The sequence below is a fragment of the Medicago sativa genome, chromosome 1, assembly GCF_051527215.1.
Source record: "Medicago sativa cultivar Bolivia chromosome 1, Bolivia_mono, whole genome shotgun sequence".
Taxonomy (NCBI): Eukaryota; Viridiplantae; Streptophyta; class Magnoliopsida; order Fabales; family Fabaceae; genus Medicago; species Medicago sativa.
The window spans coordinates 68,776,648-68,802,814 of record NC_140749.1 but is presented as its reverse complement, the minus strand read 5'-3'; the positions used below and the strand labels follow the sequence as shown (position 1 = coordinate 68,802,814).

Below are 26,167 nucleotides of genomic sequence, written 5' to 3'. Positions count from 1 at the left end.
CAAATTTGTTCTTCATAGGACAACAACCAAATCAGGCAAAAGATCATTGGTGAAAGATCAAGCTTCAACAACGACTCTTTGGTGTGCTGGCAATTTCACAACGTCTCTTTCACACCTCTATATAAAGGAGTGAAGACCTAGAGAATTGGTAATGCAAGAACGCTGAACGAAAGACTCACAAGATTTTCACAAGTACCAAACCTCTGCTGAAATTGTTCTGCATTCACTTAGAATTTCTGTGTCTCAAAGTCATATCTTAGAAATTCTTAAGTCCATTGAGTCTGTATCTGATTTGTATTGTGAGCACCTCTGATTGTATATCAAGTGTTCAACCTTAAACAATTTTCTGTGTAATTTTGTTTAGGTAGGAAGTCTCTTGCAGTTGTGCTTGAGCAGGAAGTCTCTTGATTGTGTTCTTGAGCAAAGGAAGTCTCTTGCTTGTGTGCTTGAGCATTGGAAGTCTCTTGCTTGTGTGCTTGAGCATTTGTAATCAGATATTACTCATAGTGAAATCTCCTTGGAAGTGCAAGGGGGACTGGACTACTTCCGGATTGTGGAAGGAACCAGTATAATTGCTTTGTGTCGTTCTTCTTCTCTCTCTCTGTTTTATTCCGCTGCATTTAGATTCTGATCATCACTTCAGAAGCTGTCTCACTTAGCTTCTGATCAGTGTATTCAGTTATTTAGAGAAACGAAGAATTTTTAAAAAACACAATTCAACCCCCCTTCTTGTGTTTTTCTCACCTTCACAGTTTTCGAAGCATTTTGGAGAAATACAAAGGTCGTAATAAATTAAGTGAAATTCATAGTAGTTGAAAGTTATACATATTCTAAGGTGACTTCGAGCCACTCACATATTAGTGACATCGAGATATGAAAGGTTGGTGGAAAGACAATCCAGTATCGAGCTTGTAGACACATGCACATTTAATAAACTGATTGTTTGTAGTTGAGTACATTTAAAAGATTGCTCGTGTTACGATCCTTTTCCAATATTTTCTTGAGAATATGAAAGTTCATACTAAAGGCATGGAAATCGTGCAAAAGTGTGAAATAAAAAAGGTGAGATCAATCTTCAAAAAAGATAAGTATTTTATCAATCTTGATTATGGTAATGTCTGAATTGTACAATGTAAACAATTGCCGTTAGAATCATATAATCCAAACAACTTATGTCCATGTTGTGGAATTTAGAGATGATCAAAATGTAAGGTTATAACGAAGATAAAGTTTTTGTAAAAAAAAAACGAAGATAAAGTTGTTACCAAACATTTCTTCTTCAAAATTAAAAAGAATTATCACATACTTTTATAAATCATAAAAAACATTCTCCATTTTCAATTTCAAATAAACACAAAATCAAATCAAGTGATCAAGATCAAGTAGTTAACGAGCTCCATCAAGAAACGAATCATTCGAAAGAATCTAAATTTAGCATGTGAATGAAACAATTTTTAATCAGACTTTATCTACATCCGATTGAAAACAAACACAAAAACAAACCTAATTAAAAAACTCATCATCTTTTCTTTTTTCCCACATGAAAATATTCAAAGTTAGTCCACCAAAGTGAAGAAAAAAAAACATTTTTAAAATTTCATACAACTTGTTAATTGCAATATTTTTTTGATCAAGTCTTTGTTAATTGCAATTACCAACTCATCCCAGTCACACAATCAACAGATAAAAACAACACACACTCTCTCTACTGTTTCTCTCTCATCATTACCATTTCCATTCCCTCTCTCATTTCTCATTTCTTTTTCAAACCTCAAACCAACCAAACAAGGGTTTTCTTTTTCTCTTTCTTCTATTCATTTTCATTTCTTCACTATTTCACACTCGAATTTTCTCATCTCTTGAGAAATTTTCCCTCTCTGATTCTTCATCTTCCTCTCATGCTTACAAATTCCCTACAATTTTCAATCCTGGGTCGTGTTCATTTTCCTCAACAATTGCACAAAACGACAATCAAGATTTTTTTCGTAGTTCGTGGTGACCCATGATCTTTTTTCGCTGAAAGTTGCGAACTTGGTAACTGGGTTTTACTCACCCAATTGATAGAAGAAGAACAAGTGAAGGAATTGAAGTGATTGTTGAAGAAGTGGGGTTTAGGGTTTTTGGTGAAGTTTCGAATTTGTGATTGAATTAGGGTTGTTAAGTGTATGAGAGATTGAATTGTGTTGTGATGGATGTGGACGAAACTGGGAAGTTGGAATCTTTGGACCCAGATATGTTGCAGCTTCAAGAAGTGTCTCCTTTTGCATTGAAATCGAGTCCCTTTGTTGCTGAGGAGCTTTTCTCGCAGTGGCTTTCACTTCCTGATACTTGTCGCCTGGTACATACATATATAGTTGATTTGAACTGAACTAGTTGTAGTTTTATTTATGAATGTACTCTGTAGCACTGACATTTCTGATTGAAACCGTGTCTGACGTGCGTGACACAGACACATGTGGCTGCATTCAATTATGCTATTTTTTAATGCATTATCGGTGTTTATGTGTCAGTTTCATGTCTGATGTTTGTGCTGTTGCTTTATGGTTAGTGAAATTGGACTAAAATGGGGAATATGTACAGTTTTGTGCAAATTGAAAGTGTTTTTGAATTGTATCATTGGGGGGGGGGGGGGGGGGGGGGGGGGTTAGTTAGTGAAATTGGAGTAAAATGTGATTGTTACTGTTTAAGTTTGGAAGGAACACCCTTAGATTATTGTAGAATCAGAAAAGTTCTATAGAAGAAAAAGGAAATTACAGTATAGTATTAGGTTTTTTTTTGATGTTGTGTATGCTATGTCGTAAAAACTTCTTATCTGAGTGTTTCTCCCTTTTTAAGTAGCTTTATTGTGTATAATATCGACCCCAAATACATTAGTTTTTTTAAAGAGTTTCTTTAATTCGGTTTTAGGACCTCAAATAGAACAGTAGTGAGAGAAGAGAGTCTCTGGATTTAAGTTTTTTTAGGGTTTTCTCTTATTTGGGGTCTGGGTTCAGGTGAGGTCAGGTCACATGACCCAAACCCCCTTTTTTCCTGATTTTCTAAAGAAATTTCCTCTTTTTCCGCCATGTTCACTATATTCATTGCTGTTGCCACTATGCAAGTCCTTCCACGGTACTGCCAATTGGGGGCTTACAGATTTCTGTCACTGCAATCTGCCATGGCCCTTCCGTGGTTGTTATAAAACTTTAACTTTCCGTATAAAAGGTATAAGCTGTCTCATGAATAGTGTGAATTCATTTTGATGTCTCTTACATGACCCTGTAAGAGACGTCAAAAGGACCATGTAATACTCCATTTTTGCTTTTATACTTTCAAACACAGTTAACGACTCTCTTCTCTTCCTTGATTAAACTTTAAGACTCCCATCAGCCAGCCGTAGAAAGTGGTTTCCATTTTAACGTGTTTTGTATAATTGAACTCTTCTGTGGCCATAATTTAGTCGTGGAACTTTCCTCTATTTTCAAGATGACTTTTGAGGCATGGCAAGTGATTTCAAAAGCTTGTGCATTAAATTTAGCATTTTGAATGCTCATATGTTTCTGAATTTGTTGTGTTCTGACAATAGACAGACAATTTGTTCTTTTGTTGCGTTCATTTTAATCACCATCTTATAGAGAAGTTTTACTTTAGGAATCATCTTCTACAGTGCTTGTAGACAGTTGTATCTATTTTACTAGCAGTGGATGCCGGTTTGTGGCAGCTAGCCAAAGATCTACCACAACAATATGGCAGATGGCATTGTGGTGTATGGCGGAAGTGTAACTGTTATAATATACATATATATGAAATAATTGCCGAATGGTGATGCTAACTTGCCATTAGTAGAACCGCATACAACAAGTAGAATAGGGAGACTCGTTAATTGGACTATAAGGAGATGTATGCAAGGACACTAAACAAAATGCGAAATAGTGAGGGTTACTTAAGTGAGTTTCACCTGCCAATATTCAAACTACTGACAACAAACAGAATGGTGAGATTGATAATAATAATAATAATAATAATAATAATAATAATAGAGGGAGCAGAATAGAGAGGAGAACCATTGAACAAAGAGGGTAGATTCTCTTCAATGGAGTAACAAAAGAAAAAAAGAAAAAAACTCAGAACAGAGGGGGATGTAGTGGACAAGACAGATAGAAGGATAGAGAGGTAGACATAAGAGAACAAAAGAATATAGAGGCACCAAGAAAATTGCAGTTTAATGGAGATTGGTTGCCCACCAACGATGTGTGAGCAGGTGATTTTGGCGTGAGATGGCAAAGGAGATGGACAGAGAGAGTGAGTTTGATATGAGATGGCAGAAAATTTGCATGCTGATGATCTATGTGCAGCTGGGTTCTTAAAAGAGTATTGTAAAACAGGTTTTAATTACACATGTTTGTCTAAATGGTTTTTTTCCTATAATTCTGCTTTAACCTCCGTGACAGTGTGATCCATCCCTATCCCTACATTGCAAATAGCAACCCAATAGGCTGCAGTACATAAAAAAAGGGCAACCCGGTGCACTAAAGCTCTCGCATATGCAGGGTCCGGGAAGGGGTCCCACCATTTGGTGTATTGTACGCAGCCTTACCCTGTTTTTTACACCAGAGGCTGTTACCATGACCCAAACCCCTTTTTTTCCTGATTTTTTTAAAGAAATTTTTGCTTTTTCCTCCATGATCACTAGATTCATTACTGTTGCCCCTGTGCAAGTTCTGCCACAGTTAAAATTGTGGTCTTTCAAAGTTCTGTCGCTGCAATCTGCCATGGCCTTGTTGTTTTGTTATAAAACTTTAAATTTCCGTATAAATGAATAGTGTAAATATTAAAATTAAAATTTATTTTACGTCTCTTACATGATTCAGATATGGCTCAATATTGAGCTATGTAGTTCTTATATTATGTAAATTTATGGCTCAATATCCCATGAATTGTGTAAATTTATTAGCAAGGCTGATGAGTTCTTATATTATGCTGCCCTAGGCCCTAGCACTAGATATGTTTTAATCTATTTCCAAATTTTCCTCTACAAAAGCATTTCCATTTCTTTTTTGCGTGCTTGTTTGTTTAATCTGCATAACTGTATTTTATGCATATTTCCTTCAGGATTTTATTTCTTCATGGATGCGTTCTTAATGCAGGTGAAGTCATTGCTTGCTGACGCAAAGGCTGGAGTTCCGTTTAGTGCACTTGAGAACTCAACAAATACAAATGCTCTTTCAATCAACCCGTTACCTTCCTTATTTCCTGCTGCGAGTACACCACCACTTTCGCCACGCAGTTCGTCTGGTTCCCCACGAACCATGAAACAGAGAACTAGCCCTTCTTCATTAGGTTCTCCACTAAAAGTACTCCGTGAACCTGTAAGGGAGATCATTCCTCAGGTATTTGTCATTGTCTTAACTAATCATTTGTTCTTTTTCCTAAAAAAAATTTGGTTATGTCTAGAAAAGATTAATTCCTTTTATGGTTTATTAGCATTACTTTGAATCTTTGCAGTTTTACTTCAAAAACGGTCGTCCACCTCCAAATGAAATAAAAGACCATTTTGTGTTTCAAGTTGATAATCGATTTTATGGTCATATGGATGGATTGCAATTACTCGGTAAGAACATGATATTTGTGAGCTTATTGGTTCTATATTCTCAATTACAACATTATTCTGGAGAAATACTAGTTCTTTTTTTCAACCTAGTTATTGTATTCTAATGTCAGAATTCAAGTCTTTTACGAAAGAGATTTGCAAAATTCCATCATTTTTCTCGACTGCTCTTTTCAAAAAGATTGATGTCAATTTGACAGGAACCATAACAAGGTACCAAATCTCTTATTGGACTTTTCATCATAATAGGTCATTGCATCACATGAAGCTTTCTGAATTTATATTAGATTTAGCTCTAATTTTTGTATAGATGCTGTTTCTTTTAAGGGAAATGTTAATGAGTGCCTAAGGGCACAAGTTAAGGAAACTAATATAGTAATATTTTCTTGAAAAATTGTGCATTCAACTTTTTTAAAGTTTAAAGATTGTTCTTTCCAATAAAAAAAATCTACTTTTAGTGTCCTTAATAGCATCACCTTATAAGGATAAGGAAAATAGGGCTGACAGATGTTTGCAGATAAGAGTAGTGCTAGCAACACTCTCTTTTGAACACACACTCTAATACTCACTCTCTTATTGGTTTAAATCATTGTGGGTCTACACATTGGAAATAGAACCCACACAAAGTGGTGGGACATACATTTATTCCATCCAATAAAAGAGTGAGTGTTAGAGAGAGTGTTCAAAAGTGAGTGTTGCTAGCATTCCTCGATAGAGAGAGTGTTCAAAAATGAGTGTTGCTAGCATTCCTCTTGCAGATAAAATAAGCAGTTGGAAAGTGTTTATAATTTTTGACTGAATAGGTTATGCTCCATAGGGTTTACGACTGTTTGATGTACTTTAATTTTCTAACATCCCATTCTTTCCTGTGAAGCAATGTTTTAAAAACTGAACCGGACATCGAACCAGCGAGACCTCTGAGTCATGGTTCAACTTCTTTAATCCACTCTAACTGGGACAAAACCACAATCAAATTGTTTAAATAACCGAACCGCAGACAGATTGTTTAATACACCAATTGGTGGGACCCCTTCCCGGACCCTGCGTATGCGGGAGCTTTAGTGCACCGGGCTTCCCTTTTAACTGTACCGTAGACGGTGCCCGTTCACGGTTCAATCGAACTATCTGGTTTTGTTTTTAAAACATTGCTTGAAGGAAAAAAAAAGTAGCTTAACCTTAGCTCAGCCATCACTGATACTCTAATGATATCATTTATGTTTGGATGACAATACTAACCCAGGGAAAATACTCCCCTTGGTGGTTTGACTATTTTATGGGTGGTGATTTCAGAATTATTTTTTAGGACTCATAAACTGGACTCGCTCTTTGTTGTTTGAATTGAAGTGAATTTTGAATTTAGTAATTTACACAACTAAAGTTGGTAGTTCTTGGTGACACTTCTGGGTAACTCCGTGTAGGACTATAGTCTATAAAAGATAAAGATGGAGGTAATGTTTTCAAACTTAAAGAGGGGGTGAAAGATTGTTTCTGGATGATCGTAACATGGATAGTTAGGTCCTACGCAAAATGCAAAATTTTACATATACACACAACACACATGTTTGTGTGTGTGTGTGTGTGTGTGTACATAAAAAATAACACAACAAGGAGGCTAACCTCTAAAACAAAACACTAAACTAACTCAAATTGAAAAATTCATTATCGACATCATTATTAGTTCATATCATTTACTATTCAATAGACTAATGAAAATAATATCTGATATAGTTTTTATCACATTATCTGTTCAGTCATTGTTAATTTTTGACAAGTGGTGTATGATGTATATCATAATATATTTTTAATTAGTTTTTGAAATATGTCACTCGTAATATATTAACAACAAAATATGTGTGTGAGAAAAGCATTATTTCTTTTACCTGATCTCTTATTGGTTATTATTTACTAATTACTACCTTTCTCACTATATATAAGACCCCTTTAACTAATTCACATCACAAGAATTAAGAAAAGTTGGATATTTCAGTTGAATTAAGAATTAAGACCCCTTTAACTAATTAACCAGGAAAGCATCACCTGTTCGTTTTTAGATGAATTGTTGCAGTCATTTTCAAAATTATCCGGGGAAAATGCCACCCTCAGTTTTCCAGTTCGTTTTTTTATTATGAAATTTACTGTATGTGCAAAACTTCTTTTATCGTAATAGATCATGTGTGGCTTTTGTTGAGAACTAGAAGGGTAACAGATTTGATATTATTTGCTATGAAGTTGTTTCTGTAAACATTTGGTCCTGTTGGACTGATGGCTTTACCATTTCATATATATTTTAGGGATCAATTTATTGACTATTGGATTCGAGGCAACATGTTAGCCATGGATTTACCGACACAAATATATACCATACTGAAGCAGCCACATCGAACATACCTTGTACAGGTTTGTTTTGTTTTATATAAGCTGTCATACCCTTACTCCTTAAGTATTTTGCTGTTTATCTCTCAACTCTCAACATGAATTATTAAGAGCATACTAAAATGCTATACATTAGAATGAGAAATGTGTATACGTTTTCTATTCTTAATGTAGGATGATTTCAAACCTATCTTGAGGGAACTATTGTCCTCTCATCCTGGATTGGAGTTTTTGCAAAGCACACCTGAATTTCAGGAAAGATATGGTATGTATGATCTTATTATTTAGATTATTACTTTGTTTTGTTTTTATGTCTGAATTTTTTATATATATATAATTTGGTTCTTAAATAATCAGATCTCTTAGTCACCAGCCTTGCCCAATATCTAATTCTGATTGGCCTGGTTGGAACACTATTGATATCTTATTTTGGGGATAATTTCCAATGAAATGTCTGACAATAAGATTTTCCAATTAAGATATGATTTACTTTAATTTTTTCTTTTCCTTCCCATTATTTTTCTTTTGGGGCGGGCATGCTAGAATGCTGACTATCTCATAATATTATCATAATCTATCTTTATTTACATCACATATATTTTATATGTTTTCAAAAATGTTCTCGGGGTATTTCTCACTGTTGTTTTTTGTTGTTGTTAAAACAGCTGAGACTGTCATACATAGAATATTTTACTACATGAATAGATCAGGAAATGGCCGACTTACTCTAAGGGAGTTGAAGCGTGGGAATCTAATTGATGCCATGCTGCATGTAGATGAAGAAGAAGATATTAATAAAGTTCTGAGGTAAAGGTTTTAGCTGAAAATGTTTGAAAAATCAACTATATTTTTTACTTAAAAAACATGCCATCTTAGTCCTTGCTCCTCTATTAAGCAAACTGCTGGAGGAATAAAACTCGAAGATTCCATACCCAAACTCTGACCCTTAACTCAAGTAGATCCCCCGAGAGAAGCAAAGAACACCATAATAGAATTCAAGGTTACAGTCCCGCGTAGCTAGCTCGGTTGGTGAGCCAAGGGACACGAAGGAGTTTTAAAGAGATCCAGGGTTCAAACCCTGAAAAAGAACATAGAAACTAACTAATATTTGCTTATCCAAAAAAAAAATCAATATTACCAAAGAAAATGCTGGAAATTTCGGAAATGACAAGAGAAACTGGTGGAGATACTCTGAATTCTGAATCAAAAGATTGTTATTGTGTTTTCTCTGTACTCTAGATCTGAATGAATGCATTACATACAAATAACCAAAGATGTGCAAGCCCATGATTGATTTTCATTTCCAGTTTAGTTGTCTCTACAGAGTTTGATTTTTCTTTGCTTATTTCTGTTTGCTACAATTGTTCTCTGGTGAAATTTCAGGTACTTCTCATATGAGCACTTCTACGTCATTTACTGCAAATTTTGGGAGCTCGACACAGATCACGACTTTTTCATTGACAGAGAGAACCTTATTAAATATGGGAACCATTCTCTTACATATCGGATTGTTGATAGAATTTTTTCCCAGGTCTGTTTGTATTTTCCATCTTTGTTAGCATGCCAAGTTTAGTTTTACTGTGTATGGCTATGCCGGGCTTGTACCGTGAATTCTGTGTTCGGAAAAAATAACTTTAGGGATTGATTTGATTTATAAATTAAATTCTTTGTTTGGAAAGTGTTAAGATATATTCTTATCTGACTTTGAATCCTTTTGCTTTATGTTGTGATTGTTTAGAAGTCCACTCAAACTTGGTTATAAGATTTGATTTTAGTTTTAATTATTGAAGTTGATAATTTTTCCCTTATCAGTTTCTCTACATTGCATAGTCTAACTCAAAGGGTAATAATGTAAATGGCTTAAACAAGAACGAGTTCCGTTCATTTTGAAGGTATTCTAAATGTGGAACTTTATTTGCAAATAAATTCAAAATCTTTTGTTTAATGATGAGTCCTGAGCCTGATAACTGTTTCATCAATCAATCAATTCTATTCCATATTTTATATTTTTGTATGTCTTATTTATGCTAAAACTGAGACAGGTTCCGCGAAAATTTAGCAGTAAAGTTGAAGGGAAGATGAACTATGAAGATTTTGTTCATTTCATACTTGCAGAGGAAGATAAGTCGTCTGAACCTAGTCTGGAATACTGGTATACTCCCTAGCCTTCTCAAATACTGGAGATCCTTTTAGCAGCATAGAAAATCGTACGTCTTGACTGATATATGTCAACTTGGATGATAAACGAAAGCTAGTTATTTTCTCAACCATTTGATTTATACAATTATACCGAAGTAACTTATAATTATTGTTAAAGGTATGATGGTTTAGATAAAAGAATGAGAAGAATAAGAAAAACATATTTTAAGGGTCAAATATAATTGATAATGATTTGATATTAACTTGATACAAAATTCTAAACACTAACCCTTATTTATAGGCATACAAATACAGGACTCCTAATTCTAAATAAATTAATAGGTAAATCACGAATCAAATTATGATAATGACCAAGTTTTATGAAAACTAATATTAGGAGATAATATTATAAAGATGTTATAATATATTTCAGATATTCTAACCAAAACAACAACGCCAACGATGACGATAACAGTGATGATAAGAAAATTAAAATAATGATAATGATAATCATAATAATAATAATGACGATGGTGACAACTTTTCATGTGCTTTATAGTGGTTCTTTCTTGTGGTTCGTTTATCATACCGTTGTTTTTTATGCTCTTCTTCTGTATTGTAATTGTTCAATTGTTATTGTTAATTTATTAAATCGAGACTCTTCTGATTCAATCAATTGCAGTGTGATTTCAACTTTTCAAGCATTGTTTTTTACTACTCTGCATTATCAATTACAAATCAGTACCCCGCCTGCATAAGCTTGCTGTCCCTTTTTAAATAACTCTATCTATGCTTCAGATTAGCTGGAACATTGCTTTCAAAACCAGGCTAGACTAAGCTAATTAGACGTCTTTGAACTGGATACTGTATAGGTGTATGATCTATTCAACGAAAAACCTAGTTAATTTCAAAACCTGTGAAAACTAGCCTAAAACATGTGACGACTGACACGAGCTAGTTTCAGCTGGTCAAATTCTTTCTTTAGTCTTCCTTTTTTTTCTTTCTAAAGAATACTTTTAAATTTATTGAAGATCCAGTGCCATGTTTCACTTTCAATAAACTATTAACCCTATCTTCCTCAGCCTTTAAATTAAATTAAATTAAATTGAATCTTATAGATTTTATTCTTCATAAACCTTGTAGGTTCAGATGCATTGATTTGGATGGAAATGGAGTGTTGACACCAAATGAAATGCTGTTCTTTTATGAGGAGCAGTTGCATCGGATGGAATGTATGGCCCAAGAGCCAGTGCTTTTCGAAGATATATTATGTCAGCTTGTTGATATGATTGGACCAGAGGTCTCTCATTTATTCACGTTCTTGCTTCTTTGGTTTTGTTTTTATTGCTCTACTGTATAGCATGTGGTAACTGTCCTATGTTTGCAGAGTGAAGGATATATCACATTACGAGATGTGAAAAGCAGCAAACTTTCTGGAAATGTTTTCAACATTCTTTTCAATCTCAACAAGTTTATCGCTTTTGAATCTCGTGATCCCTTTCTTATACGTCAGGTAGAAGCAAGTCTTAGGTCCTATTTCACTATCAATGAAGACCTTTGGCAATATTTGTTGGTAAATTCTAATGACAAGGAGGGCACTTTGTTGTACAGGAACGTGAGGATCCAAAGATGACCGAGTGGGACCGTTTTGCGCATAGAGAGTATATTAGGCTTTCTATGGAAGAAGACGGTGAAGATATGTCAAATGCCAGTGGAGATGTCTGGGAAGAATCACTTGAGGCCCCTTTCTGAAGTTCAAGTAGGTAGGTTGAGTAGTGCTTTGCATGTCACATATTCATTCATTTAATATATCTTTATTCTTAATATACATAATAAATATATTGTATTTACCAGCAGAGGTTGGTCTAGTGCATGTTTGGGTTCGCGGTAAGAATGGCAGAATCACAATGAGCCATTGCAAGTTGTTTAAAAAAGAAAACACTTCGTAGCTTCAGCAAAATCGTGATTCACCATGATTTTGCCAAACTTACTGCCTATCCAAACATATACGTAATTGGTAAGGACTCGGCTCATATTCCATAAGGACGTGAGGTTGAATCTCGCTACCGATTTAAGAACCTTGTCCGAAGGTAAATGTAAATACCTTTGTAAGCGTCATTTGATTCATGAGACTTTCCTCGACTCTGCTAGTGCTCTCGGGATCCAACTGATCTAAACTTTTTATTATAAAATATACATATATGGTATTTCTTGCACTACCTAATGGATATCATAACTTGTAGGTGAATCAAAGGCTAAGTTGTGCTTCTAAGAATCTTCACACTCTACCATTTGAACATGGGAGTGGGAGTACTATGCATTTGGAGGTATTGGTATTGGAGGTAGATGTCTAATTGAGTGCTCTGGAGAGGTTCTCCTGAAATTTGTCCAGTAAAGGAAATGAGAATAGCTACAGGGTACAAGCTGGTGCAGATTTATTGTTCTTGTTCATATACTATTTTTTAGACTAATCCATATGGAATTTAATTTCTGTAAAAAGTAACTGGAGGGTTTTTGGTTCATCCCTTTTGAGTTTTGGTTGTTTTCATGGTTTTGTTTTCTTACTAAAATTTTCACAATTAATTGTACTAAACTTTCAAATTGTTTCTTTAGTTTTTACTATATAGTGAAGATACACTGAAATATAACTAAACCATCGTAGTGTTGTGTATATCATCAAGTTTCAACTTTCAATCATATAAATGACGTGTGGGTAGTTTAGTTTTCTAAAATTCAACAATAGATGTTTCTTAATGGAAGTTATCTAATGTTTTCAAAGTGCATGAAGAGGATGTATAACCAGAAAGTTGAAATTTCTTTGTTATGTTAGTTAGTACAGTTGTATTTAAAGTTTAGATAGAGTAAATTAGAAATAACTAAACCTTCAAACACTAATAATCTTATGAAAGATTAAACCTAAACTATAATTCTTATTAGGAATCCTCCATGCAATCCTATCATGGTCACTCAACCATTATGGTAAGTGAGCAGGTTAAGTTAACTGATTATAAGAACTTGGTGGTTAAACCAACTCAACTTTTTGTTCTCTCCTTCGATGTACAAGTACAGCCAGTTCAAGACGTTTCTTTTCTTTTAAATTTACTCAATTGTATTTGTTAAGTTTAGGCTGTTAATTGCTAAATTATAAGAAAAACTACATCACTTTCTAAACCTTTGATGGTGTAAGACAAATGAGAAAATGTAATGACTTAATAATGATGATTTGTAGTGACAATATTGAACTCTTTCTAGACATTTTATTATTAATTAATATAAGAAAATAGAAAAATAGATGAAGGTCACTTCAATTTAAGGCAAGACAGAAGCCTCAAACAAGGACTAGGACTTACATTACAATTTACTTATTCAAATCTACCTATATTAGCTATAATTGAATACAAAAGGTATGTTTGGATTGATATTTATTTTGCGTGAACCAGATATGTCATGCGCGCAACTGCAGACACTAATATCTTGAGTCGGATAAAACTACAAATATGAACGGTGAAACTCTATGTTTTTTTTTATATATATATATTGTTAATATTTTATACCATGGTCTTATTTATCACTCAACTTTCTAACTCTTTACCAAATCATCCTTATATTCTTACAAAAACTTATTATTCCACTTTACATTTTCCTTAAAATGTAATTAACTTATTCTATTCTTGACCGCCAATCCAATCTTACTGAATATTAGCCTAATTATAACAATAATAATAAAATAAAAAGAAAAGAATGATGATGACCTCTTTTGTTGGTGAATGTCTGCAGTATAACAACAAATGGGAAAAGTATGACAACCATATAATTTAAATATTTTTTTGTCAAGATTTCAATTTTGATTATTAAAAATACTGTAGGGGCCTGCCTGCCAAACTGTTTGAAGTTGATTGTGAAAAAAAAAAAAGTAAGAAAATAAATATTCCGGGAAAAAATAAAGAAGTGTTTAAGGTGGGACCAGAATGAAGAAAATCATATGTAACATGTTGTGTTCTGCGGAAGACACGCTTTGATTTAGTTTTGTTTTCTTACTTCTGTTCTGTTCTGTTATTCTTTCCTCTTTTACTTTTCCTTTTTCTTAACTCTGTTACTTTTCAACCGTCAACCTTTTCAATTGCATTGCCATTTCAATCACCATCATCACTTTCTTCTTCCTTTTTCAATCCTCTCTCTCTTCTCTCTCTCTCTCTCTCTCATTATTATTGGCTTCCACCTCCACTCTCTCTATCAATTTCATTCTACCTAATTTTCATTGATCTCATTCCAAGTTACCTTCCTTCTCCTCTTCCTTAATTACTGGTTAGTTTTCTTACTCTTCATTATTTATATTTTTCCAACTATTGTTTATTTCACCACTTTCATAATTCATAGTTAATAGCTTACTTCAGGTTTATCAGGTTTTCACTCTTTGCTTAATTTATTGTTTCTCCTAGAGCCTATAGAATCTTATTTTTCTTATTTCTTACCTCATTCCACTCGGTTGCTTTTGTCTCTTCTCATTCAATATATTTATGTAGTATAATCTTCTCTTTTCAATTCTCATTCATTCATGAATTCATTATTAAAAAATATGAAGAATCAGTCTCACTTTAATTTCTTGTTTCTTATTTGATGTGACAATGAATTTCTCTTCAATGAAAATACATTATGTTATGCATTGCTTCAAACTTTCATACTAGTATAATAAGGTGATGAATGAGACTAACTCACCTTCTCATATTTTTCTTTTAATCATAGCTGCCTTGTTCTCCATACAAATCATATTATTTATTTGCTGTTTTCATAATTACTTCCTTTTGTTACTATGTTAATTAATGTTAATGAAGTTAAGTATGTTTAAAATGTATTAGACTATCCTAATTATTTATCTAACTTTTGTTTCTGTGTTTTTGTTTCATCATTTAGCAACAAAGAATAATAGCACTGGTTAATTTTTGGTGAAGATGGTTTTGGGAATAAGAACAAAGAGTAGAAAAACTGTTTCAAATTCAATTCAAGTTAACTACATCATCCATGTTCATGAGATCAAACCATGGCCACCTTCACAATCACTAAAGTCTGTTCAATCTGTGCTCCTTCAATGGGAAAACGGTGATCAAAATTCCGGCTCTCTACCATCCAATGTCGGTAACGGGAAAATCGAGTTTAATGAACCTTTCAAGCTTTCTGTGTCTATGTTAAGAGAAGCGTCCAAGAAAGAAAAAAACCGTGAAAGTTTTAAGAAAAACTATTTAGAGTTTCATTTGTATGATAGGACAGTGAAGAACCAACTACTAGGATCAGCCACTATAAACTTTGCAGATTTTGGAATTATTAAAGAAGTTAAAGCCATAAGTTTTCAGTTGAACTGCAAGAAGACTTTTAGGAGTTCAACGCAGCCGTTGATGTATGTTAGTATTCAGCCATTTGATATAGAATGTTCAAGCTCATCACCAAGCAGCAACTTGTCGAAAGAATTGTCGGTAGAAAAGGAAGAAAGGGAATCTGTATCGCTACCACAGTCAGTTAAAGATGATGATGAGGAGGATGATATTGAAATTGCCTCTTTCACCGATGATGAAACTGATGACATTCCTTCAAATAATTCTGCTTCAGAGACTACAAGAGGTTTGTGCCCTCTAGTGAAAAGTACTAAAGTGATTTATCTTGTGTGCAAAGGGAATCTAATCTACATTTTATGGACATTCCTTTGTTATGATTTGTTAGTAATTGACCATTTCACAATGATTCTATGTCACTCTAACTGGATTTTGCTCAACAAAAAAACTGCTATGATGCTTTACTTTATAGACTTATAGTATCAATTGTTTTTTTTCGTTATCGTTGTGCGTATGAACATATGCATTGATCATATGCTTGTGTTTGGTTGTATGCTTCTGCAATTCATGTTCTGTTGGTCTTACCATATTCAGGAGATGAGATGACTTATGCTCATTTTACATTTCTATATCAATTACCCTATAAAGTTGGTTTTTGAACTCTAAATGTGCTGTTAGGTTCACGGAGGTAGTATAAACAAATTCATGTTCTGTTGGTCATTTAACAGGAGATGAGATGACTTTTTCCTAAATTTGTGATTGCTCATTTAACATTTGAATATCAATTACCTTATAAAGTTGGTTTTTGATTTTATTTTTAGCTCCGCATAATATTATCTAATATTTGAACTCTAAATGTGTTGTTAGGTTCTTTTATAATTGTATGTAGATACTAGATATATAGTGATGAAACTATGTAAACATATTACAGACGCTACAGTTTTTATTTTGATTACCTGATCTCTGGAGTCTGGACGGATATGTGCGCAAAATGCAATTTTCTAATTTGTCATTTTTAATAGCCTGTTGCAATTTAATTTCAGACATCTTCGAAATCCGTGAAGGAGAAAAAAAGGGATCTAATGGAGAATGTATTCAACCCTCAGAAAGTACTACTTCTTTGTTACCTGTAAACACAAAGGCTGAAGAAACCGCACAGGTCAATGCCATCGAACCTCCCTCTTCGTCTATGGTTCTACGCTCAGGTATGGCAAATGCTGAGAGTGGAAGGACTTCTGTCCCTAAAATTTCTGAGGGAAGAGTCAAGGTTGCTGATGCAAGTTCTGAAATTCAAATACACATTCAACGATCCCGTTGGCAAGATATCACTGGTAATAGGTTCAAAGACATAGCTCCATCTCCATTCACTTCATCAAGTATGAAACCACACTTTGAAATATCTTCCCAATCTCAAGTGACATCAGAGGATAGCATAAATCGAGATAGCACAGAAAACCATAGTTATAAAGAAAGTTTTCCTGAAAAAGTTAGCAGTGCTTCTAACATTGGTATGATGGAAGATAAAGAAAAAATGGATGAGAGAAGAAAAGTACGAAAACAGTTGACTGTGGGTAATGAAATTTTAGAAAATGTGCATGATAATAATTTTTCAAATGATGAATCTACATGGGCAGGAAAATTAAATAATGATACTCTTCTGCGAAGAAAAAAGTCACATGAACATCCAACAATTATTTTGACAAATGATAAAGCCGAGGATGTGAGAAATGAAAAGTTTCCTTTACAAATTACTGAGAGCAACGGGCAGTTTATCACGAGTCAAAACCTTGATCAGGAAGAGAAAATTAAAACTTTAAATGGCGTTCATGTTGATGCTGCTACTCATAAAGACGTTAATGTCAATGGCAGCCTTCTTAATGATAATACTGAATTGAAGGCCGAAGTTGAAAGGCTTCGTGAAGAGCTCAGGGAAGCTGCTGCTCTTGAGGCTTCAATGTATTCAGTTATTGCTGAACACGGCTCATCAAACAAGGTTCATGCACCTGCTCGGCGATTGTCTAGATTCTATTTCCATGCTCGTAAAGCTGGCTCCCCTGCTAAAATAGCTAGTGCAGCCCAGAGCATCGTCTCAGGGTTTGTTTTGGTTTCTAAAGCATGTGGAAACGATGTTCCAAGGTATGTAAAAGTTGATTCCATAACTTTCTTAACTATGCCGAAATGATATAATAGCTCAGGAGCATACAACTGATCATCGTGTTCTCATAGTTCTAAATTGCAATAAAACTAATGGGATAAAGATTGGTTTTTTTTTTTTTTGTGTCTATTAAATTTTTTTGATTCGTTATCATTTTCAAAAAAACCTCAGCATAGATTTCATCATTCTCATGCATTTCGTACCAATTATTAGTTTACTGTTTTGTAACCATGAATAGGTTGACATTCTGGTTCTCAAACATAATATTGCTGAGAGCAATTGTGAGCAAAGGAGTTGAACATAAAGACCTTGCCGATGGTCCATGCATCAATGGAGAATGTTACGTAAATGGTCTCACTCTTCATGAACATGAAAAAGAAAATACAGAAGAAAACTTTCATAACTGGCTGGATCCAGAGACATTTTTAGTCGCATTGGAAAAGGTCGAAGCGTGGATATTCTCTAGAATTGTTGAGTCAGTGTGGTGGCAGGTTCAATCTTTTGCTTTGTTGTCATCTCACAATAAACTTTCATTTGAAACTGAATGCTCTCTTGCACTTTTTACTGATACTTTTTGGTGTTTGCTGTTGCCAGACGCTGACTCCATACATGCAGTCTGCAGCAGCTAAGAGCTCTAGCTCTCGGAAAACCAATGGGAAGAGATATATTGTCGGTGATCAAGATCAAGGAAACTTTTCTATTGATTTATGGAAAAGAGCTTTTAAGGATTCGTGTGAAAGGCTTTGTCCTCTTCGAGCTGGAGGGCTTGACTGTGGCTGCTTGCCTGTGATATCTAGAATGGTATAATTTAACATCCGTATTCATGATGCAATATGTTTTGAATGCTGGATTCATTCTTATATTCTGCTTTTTTACATGTATATGGATGTAGATGTACATGTTTAATTTTTCTGACAAAATATCTAACTTCGTAGTTATATTATTAGTTTATTGTTGAAATGTTTCAAGTTGGATAGATAGTGTAGATGTTCATGTTTGCTCTTAATGATGATATGGGCCATTTGTTCCTATTGTTCTTATATTTATAAAATAATTGAAATGGAAGCTGATTGAAATAGGATTTCTCTTGTGTCGTAGGTGATGGAACAGTTGGTTAATAGACTTGATGTGGCGATGTTCAATGCTATTCTTCGGGAATCAGCTGATGAGATGCCCACGGATCCCATATCTGACCCTATTAGTGATTCTAAGGTTCTTCCTATTCCATCTGGAAAATCAGGCTTTGGGGCTGGCGCACAACTAAAGAATGCTGTGAGTGACTAAACATGAGTTTCTGAGCCTTCTTTCTTTTAAAAAAACACAAGATTGATCATAATCTTCTGACTTGGATTCTCAATAAAAAATGTTTCTTGCATACTTTATATACGTTTCACTGCAAGGCATGCTTCCTTACAGCAATATCAATATGTATTAGGGATGACTTTAAGAAAGTTTGTTGGCACTTACAAGATGTGAAGTGTCTTATCATGTTTTGGTGGAATAATTGAAGAAAAAAACACAATATTAACCTTAATAATAAAAAACACAATCTTAACCTAGTTAGATAAGCTTTGTTGTAATTCCACAAAGGATTTGCAATGTATGTACTATTGGTAACTTCTCCCTGTCTGTACTCAGATTGGTGACTGGTCAAGATGGCTTTCAGATTTGTTTGGCATTGATGATTGTGACTCTCATGAAGATAACAATGAAAATGATGACTCAAAATATGAATCACCCTTCAAGCCTTTCCCTCTCCTGAACGCGTTGAGTGATCTAATGATGCTTCCTCTCGATATGCTTGCAGATCGCTCTATGAGAAAAGAGGTTTGATTACTTTTTATTTTTCAACTTCTGTTTTTCATTTCTATTTTTTGGTAAACAAATTTTGATTTTCATCATGCAAAAAATTTCTATAGTTATGTCCGAGATTTGGCATATCATTGATAAAACAAGTCGTCGACAACTTTGTTCCCGATGAGTTCTCCCCTGGACCTGTCCCGGATGCTGTTCTTGAGGCCTTGTACAATGAGGTTGGTTAACTTGTTGCATTGTTTTTTATTTCTCTTTGACTTCAAGCAATTACTGTAATGCCTATATTCTCTATCTGTCTAAGCATTGTTTTAGCCCCTTAACTTTTAACATAGAGAACATGGTTATCAGTAACTTATTATACATGTGAGTTGTGTCTCGATTCGAAACAAAACCAAACTCAAATCATACGAGTCTTTAGTGCGTCTATATTCAATCCACGATTCAAAAAATAAATCTTCCGATTCACTACTTGAATATCGATTTGATAACCGTGATAGAGAAAAAAATTATATAACCAGATAATTATTTAACTATCCTTTTTCTTGATTTTAGGATGTTGAGGATGATGAAGGGTCCATCAATAGCTTTCCATGCAATGCTGGTTCCACATTCTATGCACCACCTCCAGCTTCTTCAGTTAAAGAAGTGGGAACCCCTTCATTAAGAAGTGGATCATTTGTGCTTAAAAAGTTATATACAAGTGATGATGAACTTGATGAATTAGATTCACCTCTTTCTGCTCTTGGCATGGATGATCCTAAGAAAAAGTTTGCAGTAGTAAAGGGTGGTCGTAAGGTTGTTAGATATGAGCTTTTGAGAGAAGTGTGGAAGAGTAGTGAGTGACATGTATTCAATCATTTTTTTAATTTTTGTATATTTTGTATACAATTTACCCTATAATATAGCAGTTTTTTTTAAAACAATAAGAGTAATAATGATGATGGCCTTTTATAATCTTGTACATTTTATTGCAAATGACAAGTTATTGTGTCCTGGTGAATGAAATTTTATCCCTAGCTATAAAACAAGTATCCACATATTTTGATTTCATAATTTGACTTGCATTCTAAGGAAGATCTTTTGGAAAAAGAGCACAATAAAGTTTTCAATTTCAACTGGTATAACTTACAGAATTTTCCTCTTTACCCAAACGGTTTAGTTCATTCCCAAGTGAAATGACCAAAATTCCCCTGCGTGACTTAACTCACGCAAAAAAAAAAAACACACACTAAAACCCAGCGTGGGTTAACTCACACTGGTTTTGTTTCATCAATATTTAACAGAATTCACTTTACAGCTTTTAAAGTGAAGAATTCATTTAACTATGCAAAAGATGCTATGGTTCTGATAAGTATTGCCACAATATTTAAATTAATATAATTATGGTGTGATGTAAAGTTATGGTGTGAATATTAACTTGAATGTTCCTATTTTCATTCACAACGTGAATGCGGTTCTGCCAACATATTTACTTTACTTTTCATCACACCATAATTATATTAATTTAAATCTTGTGGCAATACTTATCCAGGCACGCTATAGCTATACTCCTATTTTAAATCAATTCCTTCAAGCATCCATATCAAAGAGCCATGCTTTGACTTTATTAGAGTGAGTTATATATATATATATATATATATATATATATATATATATATATATATATATATATATATTCACTTTTAGGATTTGAAAACCAGCGTGAGTTAACTCAGCTGGGTTTTAGTGTGTGTGTGTGTTTTTTTTTTGCGTGACTTAACTCACGCAAATTCAACACTAGCGTGAGTTAAGTCACGCAAGGGCATTTTAGTCATTTCACTTGGGAATAAGCAAAACCGTTTGCGTGAAGAGCAGAATTCTAACTTACATTAAACTAGTATAACATAATTTAACAAGGGACACTCTTTAACATTTCCCTTTAACTAAATATTCAAACGTTAAGGAATAAATGTTTTATGGATGTTATTATATACTCTGTCAGTGTAACTTTTTTTAATCTCACGTGTAAGCTGTAATCATATTTACTATGAAGATTTTCTATAGATGTTTTAAAAATTAATATTATTAGTGTGATGATATTATGAGCCCAAATGGTTAAATATAGACGTAAATTTATCTGTTCTCTCGAGTTTAACTCAATTGATAGGGGCATTGCATTATATATGCAATGGTCAGGATTCGAAATATGGATTTCCAACTTATTCATCTTAAAATGTTATTTTAACCACTAAACTACTTGGAAAAAAGGTATTATATATCCTTATTTAAGAGGGTAAATGAGAGCCTAGTTGAATGCTTAAAATTTGAGGACTTGTGAAAAATAATGAATGACTTAGACTTGGCTCATTTTAACAGTTTGGTGGAACTCTCTTCCCATGTCTCTTAGGTTTTGTTTGCGAGTTTGGAGGAGAAGGGAATGGAAGGCTTTGGAGTGTTGGAAATATAGGGGAAAATGGTAAAATCTTTTACATTTTTTAAAAGAGTAATTTTTTAGAGAATGATAAATTAATGCTTATGACTAATATATTTTTAATTTTAAGAATATTATAACTACTTAGATTAAATTTGAAGAATTCATGTAAACCCCCCAAAACCCTCATCCAATACAATTTTTGAGTTTCCCAAATGAGGAGGGTTTTGTACTATGAAGAAAAGTGAAACCCCAAAGTCTTCCCCTTTCAATGTCATATATTTCTCTCACTTGCTCCTTCCTTTTTTTTCCATACCCCTCCCCTCACTTTCCTTCCAAACTCGCAAACAATGCCTATAGGTATATTGTTTGAGAAATTGACTATCTGGGAGATGTAACTTGCCTATGGTGGGATTGATCAAAGGAGCATCAACCAAGAGGAGATTTTGAACTCACAATACAATCAAACCCGAGTGTAAGGATATTGAAGATGAACAAACTAAATATGAGACTTGTATTTCAATTTATTGATTTGGTTTAATAGGAAGAAAGTCTATTTGGGATATTATTTTAAAAAAAAATGTTGTCTCAATATTGTAAAGTGATAAATAACTTCTTTTTTTTCTAAGCCAAGAGCAAGGACAAACATTTAAGAGGAAGCGACGACATCCCAATTAGGATGGCACCTCAAAGAACCCTTTCTATGCCATCAAGCTCAATGAAAATTTTATTAAAAAAGGGGGAAAAAGATATACAAGAGGGGGGATTAGGCCAAAACCCTCAAAACAAAAAGCAAAAAATAAAAATAAATGATAACGGATAAAAAAAGCCACCTAAGGAAACCTGTAATTAGGCATTCCATAACGATCCCTAAAGAACTCAGCCTGCAAAGCCTGAGGCAACACTGAGAACCAAACTGTGCCCTGAAACGATTGTAGATGAGTAAGATCCGCCCACAACTGTCTACGGGTCAAATAAGAATTACTAGCATAAACCGCCGCAATATAGACAGACAACTGCTGACAAGCAATACATTGTGCCGACACAAAAATAACAATGGGGGTAACCTCAGAACCCCAAAGAGCCCAAAGATTCGACGATAAATTACCTCTATTATTTGTGCAAAATTTAGTAACACCAATACGATGCCAATACCAGGAAAGACCAAAACCGTAGGCATTCCAATATAAAACATTCATTGATCAGTTGGAGAAGGATCCCCCCGGATCAGGTTCTATACGACGGTTTCCCTATCTGAAGTTGTTTCTTTACCTGTTGTTTCTGCCTCTTAGATAAAACCGGAGTGAAAGGCATCTCAGCATTTCCTTTATCATACTCAAGGATGCGACGCCATAATTCCAAGTCTTGCTGAATGATTGGGTTGTTGTGAGTATACTCATGAACAACTAAAACCTTGTCACTGTGTTCATCAGAATATGTGGCATGTGTTACCAGTGATGGGGGTTCATTCTGATCTAGCCTCTCCATTTTAGATACCAATTCTGTCTCAACAAGGATGGATCGGGCAATAAGAGAGCCGAGAGGATAGCCAGGTTGCACGTCATCGTGCGCTACAAACTATGCACATTTTCATGCGCAACTGAGGATGAGAGTGTAGCAGTCGTATCTGGAGACCGAGGAACTACCTCCTCCTCTCGGGAGTCCGGACATGACTGCTCCACTACATTCGAATGCATGTCAACGTGCACTACTTGAGAAGCCAATTCCAACACCAGACTAGAGGATAAGGCAGCTTGAGTGATAAATAACTTGAAATAGATAAATATTCTAAACATAATATTTATAATAATGCAGATAAAATATAATTTATTATTAACACAACTTCATTTTAAGGCGATATGTTGTGTACAATGTTTATTTTTTCAGCCAATGATATCATATCTTATGACACTAATTAAAAGGGGAAAAAACCTTAAAACTCTAGAGTTCTAACTGCAGATTCAATGAGTCATCATTGATATCAGCAGAATTGACAAACACATTGTTATCGATTGGTTTATCCAGTTGGTCTATATATATCTTAGTTTTATCGGTTGGAGACACCTCTATGGCAGCATTTTCTCTAGAAATTGGTGGAGCTACAAATGAGGTCACGTTATTAGCATTAACATTGTTCCCCAAAGATGACATGAGAGGTTGTGAAGCAACAACTTGCATGTTAGTATGCAAGAATTGATTTGTTATTGGTTGAGACATCAACCAAGGTTGTTGTGGTGGTTGCTGAAAAACTATATTTCCACCAAAACTTCCATAAGTTCCCTCCATCAACATTACTATTGGAAAATTTGGTTGCAAAAGTACTCTTTGAGAGTTAATCTGGTAAAGACTTCTCATGATAAGGTTTTCTTGAGCGAAATGAGACTGAAAATGGGTTGTCATTAATTGGTAGTTGGTGAAAACTTGGCTGCAAAATGTGCAGGCAAAATAAGGCTGGTTGAGGATGAAAAACATGGCGGCCATGATGTATGATAATGGTTTAAGGCAAAGAAATGAGAAAAGACTTTACCTTCCCTGCCTCCTCTATTAAGAGCTTTATATATAAGAAAATGTTGATTGAACATATAAATTGACATTTGGATGTTTATGGTAACGCCAATTGAAATTTAATTTATGGATTATCAAAATATTAATTAAATCTACATATATAAATATAATAATAATTTATTTTGACTTTGATAATAAATTTATATATATATATATATATATGTAATTAAAAACTACAATATTATAGAAATTGTTTATTTTTTATAATATTATATACATATTTAATTAAAAATCAATTAAATTTCATTGTAATAGTAACGATTCTACTACAATAGGAACAATATCATGCATTTTATATATAAAACAATAGGAACAATATCATGCATTTTATATATATATATATAAAGGAATAATATCATGCACTAGAGGCGCTTATTTTGATCTTATTTGCCAAGATTATTTGATTGTGGTATATACCGAAAAAATGATAACCAATGCAATAAAGTAGATAGACAATTGTCCCCGTGAGTTTAGCTCAATTGGTAAAGGCATTGCATAATTTATGCAACGGTCAGGGTTCGAACTTCAGACACTTCATTTATTCACTTCATAAGATGGATTTCTAGCCACTAGGTTAATTGATCGGGAAAAAAATAGATATACAATTAAACATAATCATCACAACTGCGCTAAATCTTATTTTAGGTCAAGCAAACATTTTCATATAAAATGAACAATCATACAAACTCATCATAAATAACTTCTAACATTCAATATCTTTCTCATCATAAATAACTTCTCACATTTTCAAATAATATTATATTGTCGATATCATTGAATATATATATATATATATATATATATATATATATATATATATATATATATATATAGAGAGAGAGAGAGAGAGAGTTAATTAAGTAAATGGTTCCTATAAATATTCTGAATTTTGTTTTTAGTCCCTATAAAATAAAATCACACTTTTTAGTCCTTGTGACATTTTCCTTTAGCATTTTAGGGACCAAAAATGCTAACGTAAAATTTTTACAGGGACTAAAAATGTTGATCGAAAATTTTACAGGGACTAAAAATGCTGACGAAAATTTTACAGGGACTAAAAAGTGCGATTTTATTTTGTAGGGACTAAAAATGAAATTTTGAATATTTATAGGGACCATTTACTTAATTAATCCATATATATATATATATATATATATATATATATATATATATATATATATATATATATATTGGTACAAAAAGGGGATAAAGATAAAACTTGTTATATTTTTGCTGTAAATTAAAAATATAAGCATGTTGTTACAATTTGAAATTACAAACATGTATATCTATAATCTTAATCGAAATCTAACTAATTTTATAAAAAAAATATTGTTCATAATTTACACATGTTTAAAAAAAACGGATAGACATGTACTCTGTATCCGTCTAAATGCTAGTTTGTGATAATGAGAATACATCAATATATAATATAAATAAATTAATAAAACAACATATTTTTTCTTTCATTTTTTTATTATTTTAAATACGCATTTAGACTATATACGAATCAACTATTTATTATCTTAAATGGAAATGTAATAAACGTTGTGAGAAATATTGAATTATAATTAGCGTCAAAATGGTTATTTTTGCATTCAATGTATATGTCGTACTCCCTTTATATAGTATTATTTGTCTCATTTACGGTATTTATTTATTTAATATTGTTTGTCCTTTCGCATTATTAATAAATTATTAATTTTTCTCTCCCTCTCAAAAAAAAATCTCTCACTAATATACATTTACCGCATCTATATATATATAATCTTAATCAAAATCTAATTAATTTTATAAAA

General features: G+C 33.4%; 2 protein-coding genes across 9 annotated transcripts; both read left to right on the top strand.

Annotated features, from left to right (window-relative positions):
* The first annotated feature begins 1,721 nt into the window (after positions 1 to 1,721).
* Positions 1,722 to 12,752, top strand: LOC146956756 (serine/threonine protein phosphatase 2A regulatory subunit B''beta-like). Of its 2 annotated transcripts, none has more exons than XM_085731282.1 (13): positions 1,722 to 2,338; positions 5,127 to 5,369; positions 5,485 to 5,590; positions 5,701 to 5,800; positions 7,879 to 7,984; positions 8,135 to 8,225; positions 8,626 to 8,767; positions 9,344 to 9,491; positions 10,003 to 10,112; positions 11,243 to 11,399; positions 11,487 to 11,612; positions 11,711 to 11,858; positions 12,343 to 12,752. In XM_085731282.1, exons 1-12 carry the CDS (start codon positions 2,189 to 2,191, stop codon positions 11,849 to 11,851), a joined length of 1,620 nt encoding a protein of 539 aa, XP_085587408.1. In that variant the 5' UTR covers positions 1,722 to 2,188; the 3' UTR covers positions 11,852 to 11,858; positions 12,343 to 12,752. The 2 variants fall into 2 exon arrangements, with proteins under 2 accessions (XP_085587408.1, XP_085587400.1); XM_085731274.1 differs by having other exon boundaries at positions 11,711 to 11,862.
* Positions 12,753 to 14,229: 1,477 nt separating this feature from the next.
* On the top strand, positions 14,230 to 20,398 carry LOC146956755 (uncharacterized). 7 transcript variants are annotated; one of them, XM_085731242.1, is made up of 9 exons: positions 14,230 to 14,372; positions 15,011 to 15,712; positions 16,446 to 17,559; positions 17,817 to 18,069; positions 18,173 to 18,379; positions 18,677 to 18,850; positions 19,217 to 19,405; positions 19,498 to 19,611; positions 19,946 to 20,398. In XM_085731242.1, exons 2-9 carry the CDS (start codon positions 15,049 to 15,051, stop codon positions 20,234 to 20,236), a joined length of 3,006 nt encoding a protein of 1,001 aa, XP_085587368.1. In that variant the 5' UTR covers positions 14,230 to 14,372; positions 15,011 to 15,048; the 3' UTR covers positions 20,237 to 20,398. The 7 variants fall into 7 exon arrangements, with proteins under 7 accessions (XP_085587368.1, XP_085587376.1, XP_085587353.1 ...); XM_085731250.1 differs by having other exon boundaries at positions 14,230 to 14,404; positions 16,467 to 17,559; XM_085731227.1 differs by having other exon boundaries at positions 14,230 to 14,404.
* Positions 20,399 to 26,167: the final 5,769 nt, after the last annotated feature.

Excerpts from the sequence above, each read along its gene's own strand:
- LOC146956756 (XM_085731282.1), top strand. The coding sequence starts at position 2,189 with ATGGATGTGGACGAAACTGGGAAGTTGGAATCTTTGGACCCAGATATG. Across the intron at positions 2,339-5,126 it reads TTCCTGATACTTGTCGCCTG|GTGAAGTCATTGCTTGCTGA; the intron begins GTACATACATAT and ends TTCTTAATGCAG. Across the intron at positions 9,492-10,002 it reads TTGATAGAATTTTTTCCCAG|GTTCCGCGAAAATTTAGCAG; the intron begins GTCTGTTTGTAT and ends AAACTGAGACAG.
- LOC146956755 (XM_085731242.1), top strand. The coding sequence starts at position 15,049 with ATGGTTTTGGGAATAAGAACAAAGAGTAGAAAAACTGTTTCAAATTCA. Across the intron at positions 17,560-17,816 it reads TGTGGAAACGATGTTCCAAG|GTTGACATTCTGGTTCTCAA; the intron begins GTATGTAAAAGT and ends AACCATGAATAG. Across the intron at positions 18,070-18,172 it reads TTGAGTCAGTGTGGTGGCAG|ACGCTGACTCCATACATGCA; the intron begins GTTCAATCTTTT and ends TGCTGTTGCCAG.